Raw genomic sequence first — 18369 nt, forward strand, 5'->3', positions numbered from 1 at the left:
TTTGTATCTTCTGAAAGCTTTGTTTCTTTTTTTATTATTTTTAAATTACAGTGGACATTCAATATTATTTTATATTAGTTTCAGGTGTACAGCACAGTGGTTAGACAATGTAATTTATGAGGTGATCACCCCAATAAGATTAGTACCCATCTGGCACCACACATAGTTATTATAATATTATTGACTATGTTCCCTATACTGTACTTTACAACCCATGACTATTTTGTAACTACCAATTTGTACTTAATGCCTTCACCTTTTTCACCCACCTCCCCAACTTCCCTCCCATCTGGCAACCATCAGCATGTTCTCTGTATCTCTGAGTCTGTTTCTGTTTTGTTTGATCATTAATTTTGTTCTTTAGATTTCACATATAAGTGAGATCATATGGTATTTGTCTTTCTCTGTCTGATTTATTTCATTTAGCATAATACTCTCTAGGTCCATCCATGTTGAATGCAAACGGTAAGATTTTTTTTTTTTTATGGCCAAGTAATATTCCATTGTGTATATACACACCACTTCTTTATCCCATCATGTTGATAGACACTCAGGTTGCTTCCATATCTTGGCTATTTTAAATAGTGCTGCAGTGAACATAGGGGAGTATACACACTTTCAAATCAGTGTTTTGGATTTCTTTGGATAAATACCCAGAAGTAAAACTGCTTGGTCATAAGGTAGTTCTATTTTTAAGTTTTTGAAGAACCTCCATACTGTTTTCCATAGTGGCTGCACCAATCTGCAATCCTACCAACAGTGAGCAAGGGTTCCCCTTTTTCTGCATCCTCACTAACACTTGTTATTTGCTTTACTGATGACAACCATTGTGACAGGTGTGAAGTGATATCTCATTCTGGTTTTAATTTGTATTTCTCTGATTATCAGTGATGTTGAGCATCTTTTCAAATGTCTATTGGCCATCTGTATGTCCTCTTTAGAAAAATGTCTATTCAGATCCTCTGCCCACGTTTTAATTGGTTTGTTTTTTTTGGTGTTGAGTTGTATGAGTTCTTTACATAAATTTTGGATAGTAACCCCTTTTCGGATATATCATTGGTGAATATCTTCTCCCATTCAGTAGACTGTCTTTTCATTTTGTTGATGGTTTCCTTTGCTGTGCAATAACGTTTTAGTCTGATGTAGTCACATTTATTTTTTCTTTTGTTTCCCTTGCCCAAGGAGATATGGCAGAAAAAATATTACTAAGAACAATGTCAGAGAGTTTACTATGTTTTCTTCAACACTTTTCAAATTTGAATCTAAAATTCTTTAGTAAGATGATATGTTGTTCTAATACAAAGTCCATATAACATGGGTAAAAGAAGTGGGAAAGGATATTCCTCTCTAGAGGAACCCAGCACAGGCTTTTTGAGAGATTCCATGTCACAACGTGCAGGAAATCTGGCTCCTGCACGCCACATGGTGACCAAGCCTTTACTATGGGACTCAAGTTTTTGCTTGCCCAGAGTAGGAAGTGGAATACTTATTCACTTGGAAGTCAGGGTGAGGCCCAGTTATTTTAGCTCCCAAGAATTTTTGGCAAAGAAAGGATAATTATGCTTAGAAAGTTGTAGTCAAAAGGAGAACCCTATATTACAATATATTTTAGAAACGTGTCATAAAAATAGGAGACTTTCCAATATGCTCAAATACAAAAACTATGCTCCATTTAATAAATATTATTCATTAGAATTATTTCTTTGCTGCTGGGAAGTGTGTGTGAAGCAGAGACAAAGACATAGACTGGGCTTTAAAAAGAGGAAGGAATTAAAAGTGATCAACAGCCACTTTTTAAAGGAGGAATTGATTAGTTTGTTTTTGGTGTATATACCAAAGAATTTTTCTTAAAATTCTAAGCTTTTTCTTAACTATAAGTCCTGGTTTAACACAGTTAATACCCAGAATTACAATCGTTAGGAATGTTATATAAGATGATAACCAACAAAGTTGAGAAAAATGCTCTTGTTTTCTCTTTTGTCCTTGCTTCTCTAGCAATCTTGGCAACCCATCGGCAGTCCAGTGCAAGAAAAATAACATGTGAGAAACATGTGCTTCCAATATGCAGATTATTCCCATATTTTTGGAAGAGTTTTTTCTTCTAAAGATTTTTGCAACTGCCATTCAAGTGAAAAATTATCAATGTTCTTAAATATTAGCATTATAAAACAAACAAACAAGAGAATCCAAGATAAAAGGTATTGTTAGGAGCTATAGAAAGATGTGTGAGAGAGTAAACATATTTGGGGTACATAATGAACAAAAATAGTATAATTATTACTGTGCATTTGAAACGAATACTCAAAAGTATACTCAAATGTTACAAAGGAGCTATCTGTTCTAGAAATATGAGGTTAAGTAATAAAATTTAAATTTTGGTTCTCAGCTAGGAAGAGAAGCCTACATTTACCTTCTACCTGCGGGAGATACTGTAGAGCACCCTTCCTAAGAAATGATAGAAACCATATTGCTGTCCACATTTGACACAAACAGTATAAAACATTAGGGAATCTACTCTAGCCAACAATGCCACACAGGCTTCCACAGTAGAGAAAGAAAGGAAGGGTGGGAAAGAGGCATATGGACTAGATCAGGGCTTTTCAAACTACGAAACCAGTTTCTCTTCCAGGGATAGCATAGTCATCAAAGGGGAAATAATGAAACTGCTTTCCTGATGGAATGTTGTTCCTGAAGATACTCTGAAGCCAAAACTTGTACTGCAAACGGAACGTCCTACAAGGACTTATTCCAAAGAGGGTTTGCCAGGTAGAAAAGCTACAAAAGCTAACCATTTGTTCCTGCCCGACAATCAGGAGTTCACCATCACTATTCTCCCCCACCTTACACTTTGCAAAAAACATTGGGAAGTATCAGAAAAGGAAAAGTTAGGCCCTATGACCTATACTTGGAAAGAGAACAAGCTACACGTGCTCAGGGGATCCACAGCATATGAAATACTGAGGCATGAAATCTAAAGCACTGAAAATCTCCTTGGGTCTCATTAAACGCGACAATCGATAATTCCTAAATAGTTGTTAATGCCATTCCAAGCACCACATCTTAAATGCAGTCCCTTTTGTGTTTGTGTTCTTGCCCCCGGGAACCGTGATCTGTTGTTTCTGGGCCATGTGGGTGGGTGGCTGCTCTGCTGTGCCTGCGTGATCTGTCAGCGGGCAGAACTACTGCAGCGGCCGCACAATCCTTCCAAACTCTGATTTGTAACTCTTCCTCACCATACACAGGAGAATAAACAGCTGAAGGCTTTCTTTTTAACTGAGAGAAACCAGTTTAGTGCTTTTTGGAAACGGTGTGGCTTTAACTCTTCACATATTAAAGAGGGAGGGGCAGGAAATAGATCAGAAGAATTAAAGTAATTATGGAACAGACTATTTCCCAAGGAACAACTCAGCAGTTACTAAATCAAGAAACAGCTGTGACTTCTGTTTAATGTTAAAATCAGGTACAGAAACTGTGTACTAAATGAATACATATAGCTAATTCAGATGGGACTAAGGAAAGGAATACTATTTATTGTAGTATAGAATACTATACATTTAAATGATCTGATTTCTTCACAGTAATCCTGAAAACGTTCTGAATTACAAAAAACAAAGTATCATAAAGAGTGTTAAAATATTTTCATCTAATTTCTTGTGTTTCTTTGGAAATATATATAATATATATTTACAAATCATCCCAATTTCTTCATTTTGGTTCCAAAGGCTCTGCCTTTTCTCCCTTGAGAAATCATTTATTTAGTATAATTGCTGAAAATTTCTATTCCCAAGTAGTAGTCAAATTTCTTCCTCTGAATGAAAATATTTGCTCCAAATTAACGACATGTACTTTGTCATTACTGAAAATCTGTAAACACATGCACAAAACTGAATTCACTTTGGCAATTATATAAATGAGTGAAATGCCAATGAAACCAGCCTAATTAAGTATCCGTACAGATGATATGCTAGTGCGTCCTTGAAATAGGCAGCTGACTGGAATGAGAACTAAGGTAACTGAAGTGAAGCCCTCCATTTAAAATCAATTTTCTAAATCCATAAAGAAACTTGGGCAAAAGCCATTCATGCATTTTTCTTGCATGAACAAAAACTAAAGCTTAAGGCTGCTTTCCAAATCTTTTGATTCCAGGAGGTCAGTTCCAACCTATTTATTATTCACATCAGTCTAAAATTTATTCATTCTCATTTATGGAAATGTTGAAATAAGAGTCAAGAATGAGAGCACTGAGCCCTTACCCTTGGAAGATTTTTCCTTTTCCTGTTTGCAACTTCTCCAGCTCGAAAAAGCTTCCATTCGGTTAAAGTGACGGGCAAAGTGGTATCTTTTGTGAGCTTTGACCGGAAATAAGCTTGTGAGTTCTTCAGTTCCATAGTCTTCCGGTAAAGGAACTGAGGTTTGGGAGGAAGCTGAAATAGAAGACGTACGGGTAAGGGTAAGATTATCTAGTTAACACCTGTAACTCTCAAAGTCAAAGCTATCCCAGAAAAACATACATCTTTCCTTTAAAATCATCTCACGTGAGGATTCACCAATTGCAAAGAAGTTTCTCAAGTTTTGAATCTAAAACTCTTCTACTACAATGTAATCAAATTTCCGAAAAAAAAAAAATGGCTCAGAGTCCTCATTAACTCAAGGCAGCCTTTGCTTGCAGGGTCGGTGAATGCTTTTAGGGACCAGACCGGTAATTTAGGCCACCGGTTGATGTGAGACTGACTCATAGGGAGCTGTGGCAACTACAGTAAACCACAAGTTCATGGCCTGTCAATTTTTTGGAAGTACTAAAAAACAAACATCCTCCCCAACCCAAAGAAAACAAAAAGCTGTGTGCTGCCAACTCCCCATAAAAAGCAAAACAAAGAACACACACACCACCAACAATAAACCCCCACATTTCAGTGCTTCTTAGTTTTGGCCCTTGTTAAACCATTTTACCCTTTTTGTAGGGATTATAAACAAGATTTAAGGTTTTCTTATATCAGTTCCCTGGTTCTACCTTGGGTGCTTTGAAAGCACTTTTAGGAGGTGGTAGCTTCCATGCTGAAGGGGATCTCCACATGGGAAAAGACTGCACTGGAATATCTTCATATGGATTTTCTTTGGTGGGATCTCGAAAAACAAAAAAAAAATAAGTAAACCACTCAGGCATCCAACCAAGCTAAAAGAATTCTCAAAATACTATACTGTAAACATCTACTTCTGAACTGAGCAGTCCACTAAACTAGCTGTAAAATCCGTTAAATAAAAGAATTTATACAACACAGATTTCTATATGAAGAAGAAAAATCTGGAGCAAGATACGCTTGACTGTAGAAGAAAATACCATCCTATAGCTAACGGCTTCACCAAATACATACATACTCATTCAATTTAATTGCAAAGTTTGTGGACACCTACATATGATGTCTTCATAGATATTGTCCTCAGACTGTGTGTAATAAAGTGCTGAGCCAGAATTTCTTCCAAGTTCTTCATGAATCTTCTGTGTGTTCCGATTTCGAAAGTGCTGAATATCTTCAAATTCAAAGGATTTCCTTAAGAAAGGAGATATTTTATAAAGCTGTATCTTTTCAAACTCTAGTCTTTACATTGGTAGGATAGATAGATATTAGTAAGTAGAAGACTTGTGTGCAAAATTACAAAGCTGTTTTATCAGATACCCAAGAATTATAAATTAGGCTGGTGCCCTATATGCACCATGAGAAAACTAGAGGTTTTTAGCCATTTTACATTCGTGTTCTTCACTGGGTACCTGTCTTAAATTCATTCTCTAATGAAAAGGGAGGCTAAGGCCAGCATGTCCCAAATGAAGTAGAAGAATGTACTTGCTTCCCTATACATTCTTAAAGACAAAAAAATGGAAGGAAGTTTTTGTGATGCTCTTATGTCAGTAGATTGTGTTAGATACTGCTACTATTTCCTCTTGTACATGTTTTCCCCTTGGGTTAATCACCATCTGTGCAAATTAGGGCTGTAATGCAGGGAAATGGAAATTGGCTTGACAAGGAAAAAGAAGCTCAATAGTGGTATAAGGAAAATACTTATAAATCATGACCTAGCAAATAAGAGTATACCTTTTAGATCTCCTTCTGATTTTCCCGCCATATTTCTTTGGTTCAGGCTCCCGAGAGGAGGCCAAAGAAGGCTCTGCACAAGAATTATTTTCACAGTATTTTCTGTCACAGTTTCTTTCTTTATATGGCATAACACCAGATTCAGATAAATATCTGAATGTCCTACGGGGTTTGGGCAAAGGGTTTATAGAAGGTCCACATTCTTGGCCCTCGGGTTCAGAGTAAATATTTTCTAAGCTCTTGGTTATTCCATAGGAGCTATCCAGGACTCTGAAATTCAGTTCTTTTTCTGAAGTGTCACAATGTTGTAAAGCCAAATTTAAGACTTTATCTGGAGGAAGTGCTTCTATTTTCTTCCACAGTAGTTGTGAGGTATAGAAATTTCCTGGAGGTAATGCAGTCTCTGGATTCAAAACAACTTCTTTCCAGCTTTCAATTTGTTTGACCCGAGAACATACCCAATTGGATTCTGATTCGTTTTTAAAGAACCGTGTACCATCATATTCACGTTTCTCACTTTCATCCTCACTTCGATCATGGCTTTTGGTATCTTCATTAATATCTAGACCGACATTTTGAGAGTTGGTTACATCCAACTTTTTGCTCTTTCCCTCAGCAATAGGATTTTTCTTAAGAATCTCCTGATGACAGTTCTTATATCTCACTCCAAAGTCCTTTGGGTGCCACTTATCTGGACTAGATATGCCATTAGTTCTTCCTTCCCACTGAGAAATTTTTTGTTTGATGTCTTTGCAGTGGCTCCTTGACAGTGTCTGAACAGTAGAACGAGAAAAACCAACATCCATGTTCCCAGGTGGGTGCATAACAAAGCGATGAATTTTACTAAGGTTCCATTCCAAGTAACTGTGAAATACTGTGTTCTTTATCCTGTCAGTTAGAATCCAAACAATTCCAGTAATTTCCTTTCATCTTTAACTTGGAAATCTCATTATATAAAGAAAAATTTTGATCACTGGTCCTTGTTGAAAATGGCTACAACTTTATCTTGAATAATCCTATTAAAATGAGACAAGAATATGTTAACACAGTTTTCTAATTTTCTAATTTGAACTTCACTAAAACATTGCCCACCCATCCTTAAATACTTCATTTACACTGCGTATGTAAAAATGTACCTATCACCCATTAAGTAATTCCACTCCACAAAGACATGCCTAAGTTGGTGATGTAATGATACAGAGAAAATACTACTTATGGCATTTCTCAAATTGTCAGCTTTAATGTTCTGCCATATTGGATTTCCTGAAGTAGAATGAGGTTTTATAAGACATTACGCATAGCAGTATACAATATTATTTTATAATAACAATTCTTTATCAAGCCTTTTAATGAAACAAGGACCCATATACAGAGTATTATAAGAAGCATACATACACAGAGATACATCTCAAATAACCAAAAGGTTCATGTATACATTCAGAGAAAAAAACAGTTAGTCTAGAAACACACCAATAGCTAATTTCCTCCTCCTGTCCTATGTTGAGAGATAATATTAGCCCATCACATACTTATTTCAACGTATTTCAACTATTAGCAGCACAGGATTCCATACACACCACACTAAGACAATCCAAGGTGTCATTAACTACCACTTGCTTTAAAATGTAATCACCTATTATGTCACTGACTGAACGTCCCACATCGCTGCCACCACGCCTTTGACCCAAATCAGCAAAAATACTTACAGTCTTTGTCACATTCCTTCCTTTCACATAAAGGCTTCACTCATACAGGCCCATAAACTGTTTCCTCAAATATAAAATTTGGCAGAGAACTTTTCCTATCAGCTGAGTAAAGACCTGATCTCAAGTTCGACTGTATACTGGTTATAAATAGCAACTGATTCAAAACTTCCTGAGGCAGGGGTCATCCTTCCTTGAGCTTTGTCTGCGAGGTCTTGATTAAGAGGCAGGAAAATGTATCAGCCCAGCTCTGTGAGTGTAGCTGACCAAAACTGATACACATACACACAGCACACACGCAAAATGTATTCTAGGCAGAGTAACTGCTGATCTTGCACTTCCATTTAAACCGTTCCTACAAGTTTGTAAGAAAACCAGCTTTGCCAGCAAATAAACTTTGAGGAGGGTCTGATGTTAAGAAAATCATTCCAAAAAAACCTTGAGAAATTAAGCTCACATGGGTGGAAAAAAGCTCCCCAAATATCAAAGCTGTTGTGCAAGACTCTTGCTAAAAGCAGATCCAATCAGCTATTGCTCATTATTAAAACTCTGAAAATCCTTTTCCTGCTTCTGATATCTATAGAGGATTCCTAAGGATCTTAGTGCCTCCTCGAGACTCAGGTTTTCTTCACTACAGACCAGGTGGCAGTATTTTTCCCTCTCCTGGGAGCCTAGGGGAGGTTTTTGGCAGTTCCTATTAACTCTTTCTTTATTCCTTCCCTGTTAATGTGTTTTGAGTACGAATGGGTCAAACTGAGAAGAAAAAGATGAAAATTGCTAGGACTCAAAATATCTTAACATGGAAATTACTGGAAACAAATGGCTTCATCTATGGAATTCACACACAAATATAAATGATGTGTATTTACGGTGTTTCAGTGGCGAAAGAGGAGCATAGCAACATAAGTCACTCCTCACATAGGCAGGTACTATAAAGAGGGATGCTATTTGCTCCTAAATGTAGGTATTAATACATTGTGGCTTTCAAAAACTGGACAAACTATTTCTAAAACAAAAAGATTTTAGTGCATTACTAGATCGATGTGTATATTGATAGTATAGAGATTGTCTTTATATATGATTTCACCGTTCTAATGTTTGCCAAATTAAACTCTTTAAAATGTGGTTTGCCTATTCTGACAAGTTGTGATTTTGTCCCATCCAAAAAAATAAGAATCAAACTCACTCTGGATGGTGAACACACAATGCAATATATACATTATAGAAATGCACACTTGAAACCTATATAAATTTACTAACCTATGTCACCCCAAAAATTTAATAAAAGTTAAAATATATGTATGTGTGTGTGTGTGTGTGTGTGTGTGTGTATATATATTACTATATTAAAAAAAATAGAATCACTCATCAAACCAAGGTTTGCCTCAGTTTTTTTTCTTACAGGCATCTTACGTTTGAGTGTCCCTTGAACCTAATTTAAATTCTGAGCCACCGTGCTCCTCCAGCACCTCCTCCCCCATGGCTCTCCAGCCTGCGAAACCCTTTCTCTCCATCTCCCCCTCAGTTTCTTGCCTTTACTTCCACTATCAGAGGACATTCTAAAACCTAAGGGCTGGCCCAGCTTTCAAGTCCTCGGTCTCTCTTCTTCTTTTGAAAACTCCCTAAACCAACTTATTCACATATTTGTCCCTAGAGATTGCTTTACCAAGCTTGTTTCAACAGTTCTAACAGAAACACAAGTTGAGAAAAATATAACTGCTTCAATCATTTTTTAAAAAGGTTTGGTCTCTTCTCTTAGTACCATACAGTGAGTCAAAGACGTCTCCAACTGTTGAAGACTAATGGAGTCAGGCAGGACTCAAAGCCAGAAGACAGAGCACACAACAGCCACAATGGGTAACACAACCTCAACAGAAGAAATAGCAGCAGTCATTCAGTTCCTCAGGCATGCAAAAGGAGAAAAATGTGAAAAATGAAGTGTGCTTTAAAAAGTGTAATAAAACAGAATGCTTGGAGTAAAGGATACCAATCAAACTTGCTTTTCTATTCTTTGTTCCCAAAGAGGTGATTCATAATTATGTCCCTTTGTTTTTATTTTTAATTGCTTTTCTGAGTACTTACTTTTATCCAAGAAATACATCAACTGTAGCTTATCGGCTTGAAATGTAATTTATAATATAACCTATTATATATATAGGATTCTGTGTTTTAGCACATTAAAAGAAACCAACTTGAATCCATTCAGGTAAGTTAAATTCTCTTTGGGAAAGAGAACATTGATGCTCTATTTTACTAACTCAAGTCTTACACAGGGAAAGTGCCTCACTCCAAATTCTCTAAAATATTTTATTTGATTAAATAAAAGTATCTGGCAAAATAGGAGGAATTTGAAACATTCTAAAAGTTGATTTAAAAATGGATGAAAGGGTACACTTTAAATGGTTACTTTTTTTGCTATGTGAATTTTACCTCAATTAGAAAGAAACCTGATGAAAAGGACCAGCAAGACCCCCACTTTGGGCCATGATGGAGTAATTGGACTAGACTTGGCTTCCCAACATCCGTAAATTTAAAACTGGACTTATATGTCAAATAAATGCTTTCAGATATTAGATAACAGTACAGGACTGTGATTGCTGACAGGATTAGTGTTGGAGGGGCTAAAGCAAATGGAATTTGCAGGGCAGAATATCAGAAAGTAGGGAGCAAAATAGAGAAAAAGCTCCAGAAATCTACATAGGATCCACTTGAACTTGGGCTGAATAATAAGCTGCTAATGGATAGGTAACACTGCACAAAGCTGGACAACAAATTACTGGGGAAAGAAGAACTATGGGGGAACTGTAAGCTGATTAATACCCAGAGTTCATGAAGGCCTGGGAAATAGTCACCTTCCAATGATCTAGAGAGGAGTAGCCTTGTTGATCGCCCAGGCAATTCAGTAGGGACATTAGGTCATGGCTTATCAGATGGACTAAACTAGCCCTAGAGTGAAGGGTACTTTAGAGCCACCCTAACAAAGCTTTTAAAAAGGCTCAAGAGGACCAAGTTGATTCCTAAGTAGTTTAAGTACCCACAGAAACAAAATTGAATAATTTTTATGTGAAGACAACAAAATCCAGACATTCAGCAATGTAACATTTATAATGTGCAGCATTCAATCAAAATCACTAAACGTGCAAAGAAGCCTGAAAATAAATGAGACCCACACTCAAGAGAAAAATTAGTCAATAGAAACAGAACCAAAATGATAGACATGATGAAGCTGACAGACACAAATTTCAAGTAACGCATCTTTAAAAAATCATAAACTTGAAAACATGAACATAATGAGTATAGAAATGGAAGATATAAAAAAACAAATGGAACTTCTGGAGCTGAAAAATACCCTATCTGAAATGAAAAATGCATTGTATGGGTTATCAATAGATTTCAGATACTGCAGAAGATATGTTCAATGAAGTGGAAGAAAGAGCAATAGTAACTGCCAAAAACAAACTCAAAAACACAGAGAAGAAAAGGCTAAAACACATAAAAGACAGCCTCACTGGGACAATATCGAGCAGTCTATTTTACGTATAATGAGAATCTCAGAAATGAAGGGGGTGAGGAGGCAGAAAACAAATATGGAAAAAAAAAGCTGAAAATTGTCTAAATTCAATGAAAACTCTAACTCAGTAGATTCAAGAAGCTCAACAAATACCAAACAGAATAAACACAAGGAAAACCTTATCAAGGCAAACTGTAATCAAGTTGCTGAAAACCAGTGATAAAGAGAAAATCTTTAAGTGGCCAGAGGAAAGTATATGTTACATATAGGGAAAACAAGGTAAGCTAGAAAAGAATGATAAATATTTAAAGTTCTGGGGGAGGGGGGGAACCATGAATCTAGAATTCTAGAAGTATCCTTCAAAAGGAAGGTGAAATGAAGATATTTTCAGTTAAACCAAAGTTATGAGATTTGTCAACAGCAGACCTGCACTCATGGCCAGTGACATCATTTGTGGGTTCCAGTACAAATTGAAAATGTGGGGCCCCTGTTCAAAATGCAAGAAAAGTGCTTTATGAAACTTTTCCCTTTCTTCCGTAGTCTCTCTTTTAACTGGTCAAGGTATTTTTTATTTACTATTTAATGTTGTTTTAAGTAAAAAAAATTAAAAATTGAAATTAGCATGAATTTTACCATTCATCTATATATTGTGCAATGACACTTTAAATGCAAACGTCAGAACATTTAACTGTACATGGAATCATTGAAAGTAAACAAGTCTTATTCCATGGCTTGTCCTAAAGGGTGCCGTAAGCTGGTTAAAGGGATAAACACAGCCAGATTCAGGCAGGTTAGAAGGAGGAAGAAACAGTCTCCTCAGACATGGAACCAGCCCAGAGAATGCTCTCAGGCCTAGGGATACTTGTGGGGTGAGTGTAGATTCTCACAGGAACCTGGGAGCCCAGCCCTGTGATGTGGGCCTGCACATGCCAGGTAGCACCTAATGGCAGCTGGAATCCCCTTCCTGCCAGCCACCAAATCAACATGCCACACTCTGGCTGAGGCAGAGCCTGGGGCAATATAGCCAGGTGTCCCTGCATCTCACAGGCCTGCCTCCCCAGCCCATGATAGACAGGTAACCACCAAGGATCTTTAAACCTCTGCCCAGAACATGCTGATATCTGGGCTGGGGTAGGTGATAGGCTTGGCTACTCACCAGATATACCATCACCATTGCCCTACCCTGCGTCAAGATACCATGGAGTGTACACACCCAGGCTTCTGCCTGGAGTGGAGGCTGGCAGTGGTCACAGGGTGTAGGTGGGGAAGGGAAAACCAGGCAGGGCCAGCTGTGCTGGGGGCTAGAGAGAGGGCAGCTGAGGGTTTCTAGGGAGGGGGCAGGAGGTGGGGCTGTGTGCAAATTGAGGCTCCAAGCCCCTGATGCACACTACACTGACCAATCATACTACACTTACAAAATACAAATTCAAAGATAAAGGCTTCAGAATTTCAATATGGCTGCTGCACAGCATAAAATTCCACAAAGACTTTCTGAGTGTGGGACCCTGTGCAACTACATTGATCATATACCAATGAAGCTGGTCCTGCTTACATTATAAGAAATGTTAAATACATTTATTCAAGTTCAAGTAAAATGACACCAGATGGAAATCAGGATATAAACAAAGGAGTGATGAGTATCAAACATGGTACACATGGGTAAATAAAAAAGGCATTTTTCTCATTATCTCTTTAAAAGATGATTGATTGTTTAAAGTATACATAATAATGTATTGTAGAATTCATAACAAAATGGAAGTAAAATGTAAGACTAGAGCACAGGAGAGAAAGAAAAATTTAAGTGTAGTGTTGTAAGTTTCTTACTTTACATATGAAGTAGTATGTCATCTGAAGTTGATAGGTTCAAGTTATATGTTATAAACTTTAAAGCAACCACGAAAAGAAAACAAGAAATATCCAAGAAGTTAATTAAAAAGATTAAATAGAATTCAAAAAAAGCACTCTGCAGAAAAAGAATGGGTAGGGGGAGGGGAGGAAAAACCACAAGAACCACCACCACCAAAAAATTACATGGAACAAACAAAATAAATAGTAAGATGGTACATTTAAATCTGACTATAACAAAGGATTGAAATCAATGTGAGAATGCTCTCTAACCCACAATAGAACTGAATGAGAAATCAATATCCAAAAGATATCAAGAAAATCCCCAAATATTTGGAAATAAATGCTTATACTACAAAAGAAAAAGGTTTAAAAACAGTGAATGAGAATACTATTTCTTGGTGTTTTAAATTGGAATACATTTTAGTCCATTAAATTTTAAGTTATTATTTTAAAATTCTCTCCAGATTAATGCTCTAGCTTAACATTTATTTAAATTATCCTACTGCCAATCCTGCACTAAATGTACCATCCTTTTCAACATTATATTCTTTTAAATATGAGTGTCATTATTCCACCTAATATCTGAAAACAAAACAAAACAAAACAAAACAAAAACCAACAATGATTTCAGACTTTCCCTTAAGAAGGGAAAATAAAGGTAAATTAAGCCCAAAGCAGGTAGAAGAAAGGAAATAACAAAGAGTGACCATCAATGAAATTTTTAAAAAGTTATTTGAAAAAATTAATCGATAAACCTCTGGGTAGACTGAACAAATAAAAAAGAAAGGAAAACCACAAATGAGCAGTATCAGAAATGAAATAGGGGCATCACTGCAGACCCTACATTACAGGATATAAAGGACTATTATAAACAAATTTATGCTAGGAAATATGACAACGTAAAATTTTATGGACAAATTCCTTAAAAGATACAAATTATCAAAACTGATACAAGCAGAAGGAGGAATTCTGAATATCTCCATATTTATTTAAAAAATTAAAATTTTAACTAAAAACATTTCCATAAATAAAACTCCAGGTCCAGACTGCTTCACTTGTGAATTTTATTAAACATCTAAAGAAATAATATCAATCTTACACAAACTCTTTAAGAAAATAGAAAAGGAGGACACATACTTTACAATTCATTTTATGAGACCAATATTATCCTGTTAGAAAATCAGACAAAGACATTACAAGAAAATAAAATTGTAGAACAATATAACTCATGAACACAAATGCTAAAGTCCTTTAAAAATAGTACCAAATAAAATAAAGAGGCAACCAACTGAATGGGAGAAGATTTTTGCAAACAGTGCCTCCGATAAGGGGCTAATATCCAAAATATACAAGGAACTCATAAAACTCAACAACAAAAAAACAAACAACCCAATTGAAAAATGGGCAGAGGACCTGAAGAGACATTTCTCCAAAGAGGACATACAAATGGCAAATAGACATATGAAAAAATGCTCAACATTACTAATCATCAGAGAAATGCAAATAAAAACCACAATGAGCTATCACCTAAACCCAGTCAGAATGGCTATCATCAACAAGACAAATAGTAGTAAGTGTTGGAGAGGCTGTGGAGAAAAAGGAACCTTCATACACTGTTGGTGGGAATGCAGACTGGTGCAGCCGCTATGGAAGGCAGTGTGGAGGTTCCTCAAAAAAATTACGAATAGAATTACCATATGACCCAGCAATCCTCCTGAGTATCTACCCAAAAAAATCTGAAAACATTTATACATAAAGACACGTGTGCTCCAATGTTCATTGCAGCTTTGTTTACAGTGGCCAAGACATGGAAACAACCAAAATGTCCTTCAATAGATGAATGGATAAAGAAGTTGTGGTATATATACACAATGGAATACTATTCGGCGGTAAGAAAAGATGATATAGGAACATTTGTGACAACATGGATGGATCTTGAGAGTATAATGCTAAGCGAAATAAGTCAGACAGAAAAAGCAGAGAACCATGTGATTTCACTGATACAAAAACAACAAAAGAACAAGATAAACAAATGAGAAACAGAAACTCATAGACACAGACAATAGTTTAGTGGTTACCAGAGGGTAAGGGGGGTGGGGGGTGGGAGATGAGGGTAAGGGGGATCAAATATATGGTGATGGAAGGAGAACTGACTCTGGGTGGTGAACACACAATGGGATTTATAGATGATGTAATACAGAATTGTACACCTGAAATCTATGTAATTTTACTAACAATTGTCACCCCAATAAATTAAAGAAAATAATAAAGAATAAAAAAAGTCAGATATGAAAACTTTATAAAAGATATTATGAGTAGCCAATAAGTATAATAAAACACCTTAAATCGTGCATACTATCATTAGTTATTGAAGACATGCAAATTAAAACACAAGATACCATTACATACCCAGTAGAATGGCTAAAATTTAAATGAATGACAATACTAAGTATTTGAGCACTTGGATCTCTCAAACACTGCTGGCGTAATATAGTATAACCTTACTTTGGAAAACAGTTTCACAGTTCTCATAAAATTAAGCATATGATTGCCATATGCAGTAGCAATTTCACTCATAGGTATTTCACATGAAAGGAAAATATATGTTCACACAAATATTCATAGCATCTTTATTCATAACAGCCCCCAAAACTAGACATAACTGAAAGGCCATCACCAAGTGAATGCATAACTACTATGATAGATTCATAACATAGGCTATTAAAAAGGAACAAACTAATGATATGCACAATACCTTGGATGGCTCAAAAAAATTATGGAAAAACAAGAGTATACATGGTATGAATCCATTTGTATGATTTTCAAGAAGACAAAAAACTAATATATAATGAAAGAAAGCAGATCAGTGGTTACCCAGGGCCAGGAGGGTGCGAACTGACCACAAATGAGTATAAGAAAACTTTACGGGGTTATGAAAATATTATATATCTTGATTGGGATGGTAGTTACATAGGGGTATACATCTGTCAAAACTAATTAACCATACACTAAATATGGGTGCACTGTATTGTATGAAATTGTATCTCAATAAATTTAATTTTTTTAAATGATGAAAGGTAAAACATCTAGTACACTCTGAAAATTCTATGCATTTTTTGCTCTTATTATGAATGAGAAAATCATCCTGACTTTTTAAAAAGGCTTAAAACATGCCATTTACTTCAACATCAATTTGCATAGTATTTTCATTTACAAAGCAGTTTCATTTAATCTACTACCTCCTTTCCTCCTCATAACAACCCTGATATATATTATTGTATATATTTTTACCTGTGAGGACACTTAAACTCAGAGAAGATAAATGAATTGCCCAGGTTACAAAGCCCAAGACTTTCTTCTATATCACAGCTACTATTAAAACTTGACAGTTAATTTCAACTTGTTTTTCCTCTGCCAGAACCAGAGCCACTAGCTTTCTAATTGTTTCTCATGGGAAAAAAAGAAAGGAAGGAAAGAAAAGAGCCATCAGGATTTAATTTCCTGAATCTGAATGTTTTAAGGGAAAACACTGCCAATATCAAATTTAAAAACAAGTTCTCTCTTTTGTTGAAATTAGTGCCCCTCAGAGCGAGGGTTACTGGTCTGTATCCTTATAATGAAGTGACAATCATTTAATTAAACAGTGTTAATAGGCTTTTTACTAAAGTAAACAAAATCCAAACACTGTGAATTTCACCTTTGGGACAACTTTACTTTCAGTAAAACAATCTTCTGTTCAATTTTCACATAAGGCTTATTGCTTGGGTGCAAAGGAAGCTTTAGATTCAACAAGGATTCATATTTATAATGAATTTCAGACCCATATATCTGTAATGAATTTCAGACTTCTTGGAAACAGTGAATATATGCTGGATAAGATATGTTAATTATTCTAAACAAAAACCACTCTTTGTATTCAAGCCTAAATTCCGTAGAACTAGTATCACCTTTCTCTGAGCAACAGATTTTGATCAGGAAGTCTAAATAAAACAAGTTGTCATATAACCATATTCTTAAACATCTAAATAATTTGAGATTTCTGTCTCAGTAGTGCATTTAGCCCCCATGAATACTGCACTATTCACTGCAGATTTATCTTAAGCACGTAGCTCTTCTTTTGTCCTGGGGAAGGTGGGAACGGGCAGGGTGGGGGTGGGGGGGTGGGGGGAGGGGGGGTGGGGCGGGCGGCTTAGGGGTAGAAGCCAATTTCTAAAATGCTAGTTTCAGGTTTAGTGCTAGAATGACTATTTATCCGAAGAAAATGGGTGTCAAAAGAATTCAAACTACTCAGCTACTAGAAGAAACATAGACAAATGTAAACAATCACTATTGGTGTCCTAAGGCGGCTTATTTCAGGAAAGAGATAAAACTAAAGGTAAAAATGTCCAGGAAAGATGACTTCCTCAAAAAAAAAAAAAAAAAAAAATAGAAAAAAAAATAGCAGCATAGTAGAAAGAGGGGATGAGAACTAATATTTATTTTATGCCTACAATGTGCAAGGTCATTTAACAAACATAATCCTCCTGTCAACCATATGAAGTGGATATTAATCTCTCAGTGCCATATTCTCCATCTGAAAAATGGAGATGAGATTTTCTCCATAGCCCAAAGTCCCAACAGCTGGTAGAGATGAGATTCAGACCTGAATGTGACTACTCCAAAGTCATTTCCTTGTCCAATATCCCATACTGTTCCCATTCAATACGCTATACTGTTCCCCAAAGAGCACTGAATAGAAATCAGAAGAAATGGAGTTTAAATCTTAACCCTGCAATTTATTAGCTGTGTGATCTCACTTACCTTTCTGGGTTTCAGTTTCCTCATCTATAAATTCTGATTAACCCCTTCTCTCTGTGTATTTCCTTTAATATTTCTTGTAGTGCAGATCTGTGGTCAACAAATTTTCCCCTTTCATTAATTTAAAATAACTTTATTTCACCTTCATTTTTGGAGGGTAATTTTGCTGGATACACAATTCTAGGTTGATAGTATTTTTCTTTCATTTAAGGTCTTCTGACTTGCAGTTTGCATCATTTCTAATGAGTTTGCAGCCATTCTTACGTTTTCTCTGGCAGCTTTAAAAGTTACTCTTTATCTATGCTTTTCAGCAATTTGACTGTGATAAGCCCAAGTGTGGTTTTCTTTACATTTATCTTGCTTAAGGTCTGTCTGAGGGCTTCTGAGATTTTGAGTTGATGTTTTTCTATCAAATCCAACT

General features: G+C 36.0%; 1 protein-coding gene across 2 annotated transcripts in view; it reads right to left on the reverse strand.

Moving 5' to 3' along the window:
- DENND2C (DENN domain containing 2C) overlaps positions 1–18369 on the reverse strand; it is a 71771-nt gene that overhangs the window by 26434 nt on the left and 26968 nt on the right. For both annotated transcript variants that reach the window (XM_019730359.2, XM_019730360.2), the window contains 4 exons: positions 6090–7105; positions 5413–5549; positions 5012–5124; positions 4254–4424 (listed from right to left, as the gene is read on the reverse strand). In XM_019730359.2, the coding sequence (XP_019585918.2) occupies positions 4254–4424; positions 5012–5124; positions 5413–5549; positions 6090–6913 (1245 nt within the window). In that variant the 5' untranslated portion in view covers positions 6914–7105. The remainder of the gene's footprint in view (positions 1–4253; positions 4425–5011; positions 5125–5412; positions 5550–6089; positions 7106–18369) is intronic.

Source organism: Rhinolophus sinicus, linkage group LG14 (genome assembly GCF_036562045.2).
Source record: "Rhinolophus sinicus isolate RSC01 linkage group LG14, ASM3656204v1, whole genome shotgun sequence".
Taxonomy (NCBI): Eukaryota; Metazoa; Chordata; class Mammalia; order Chiroptera; family Rhinolophidae; genus Rhinolophus; species Rhinolophus sinicus.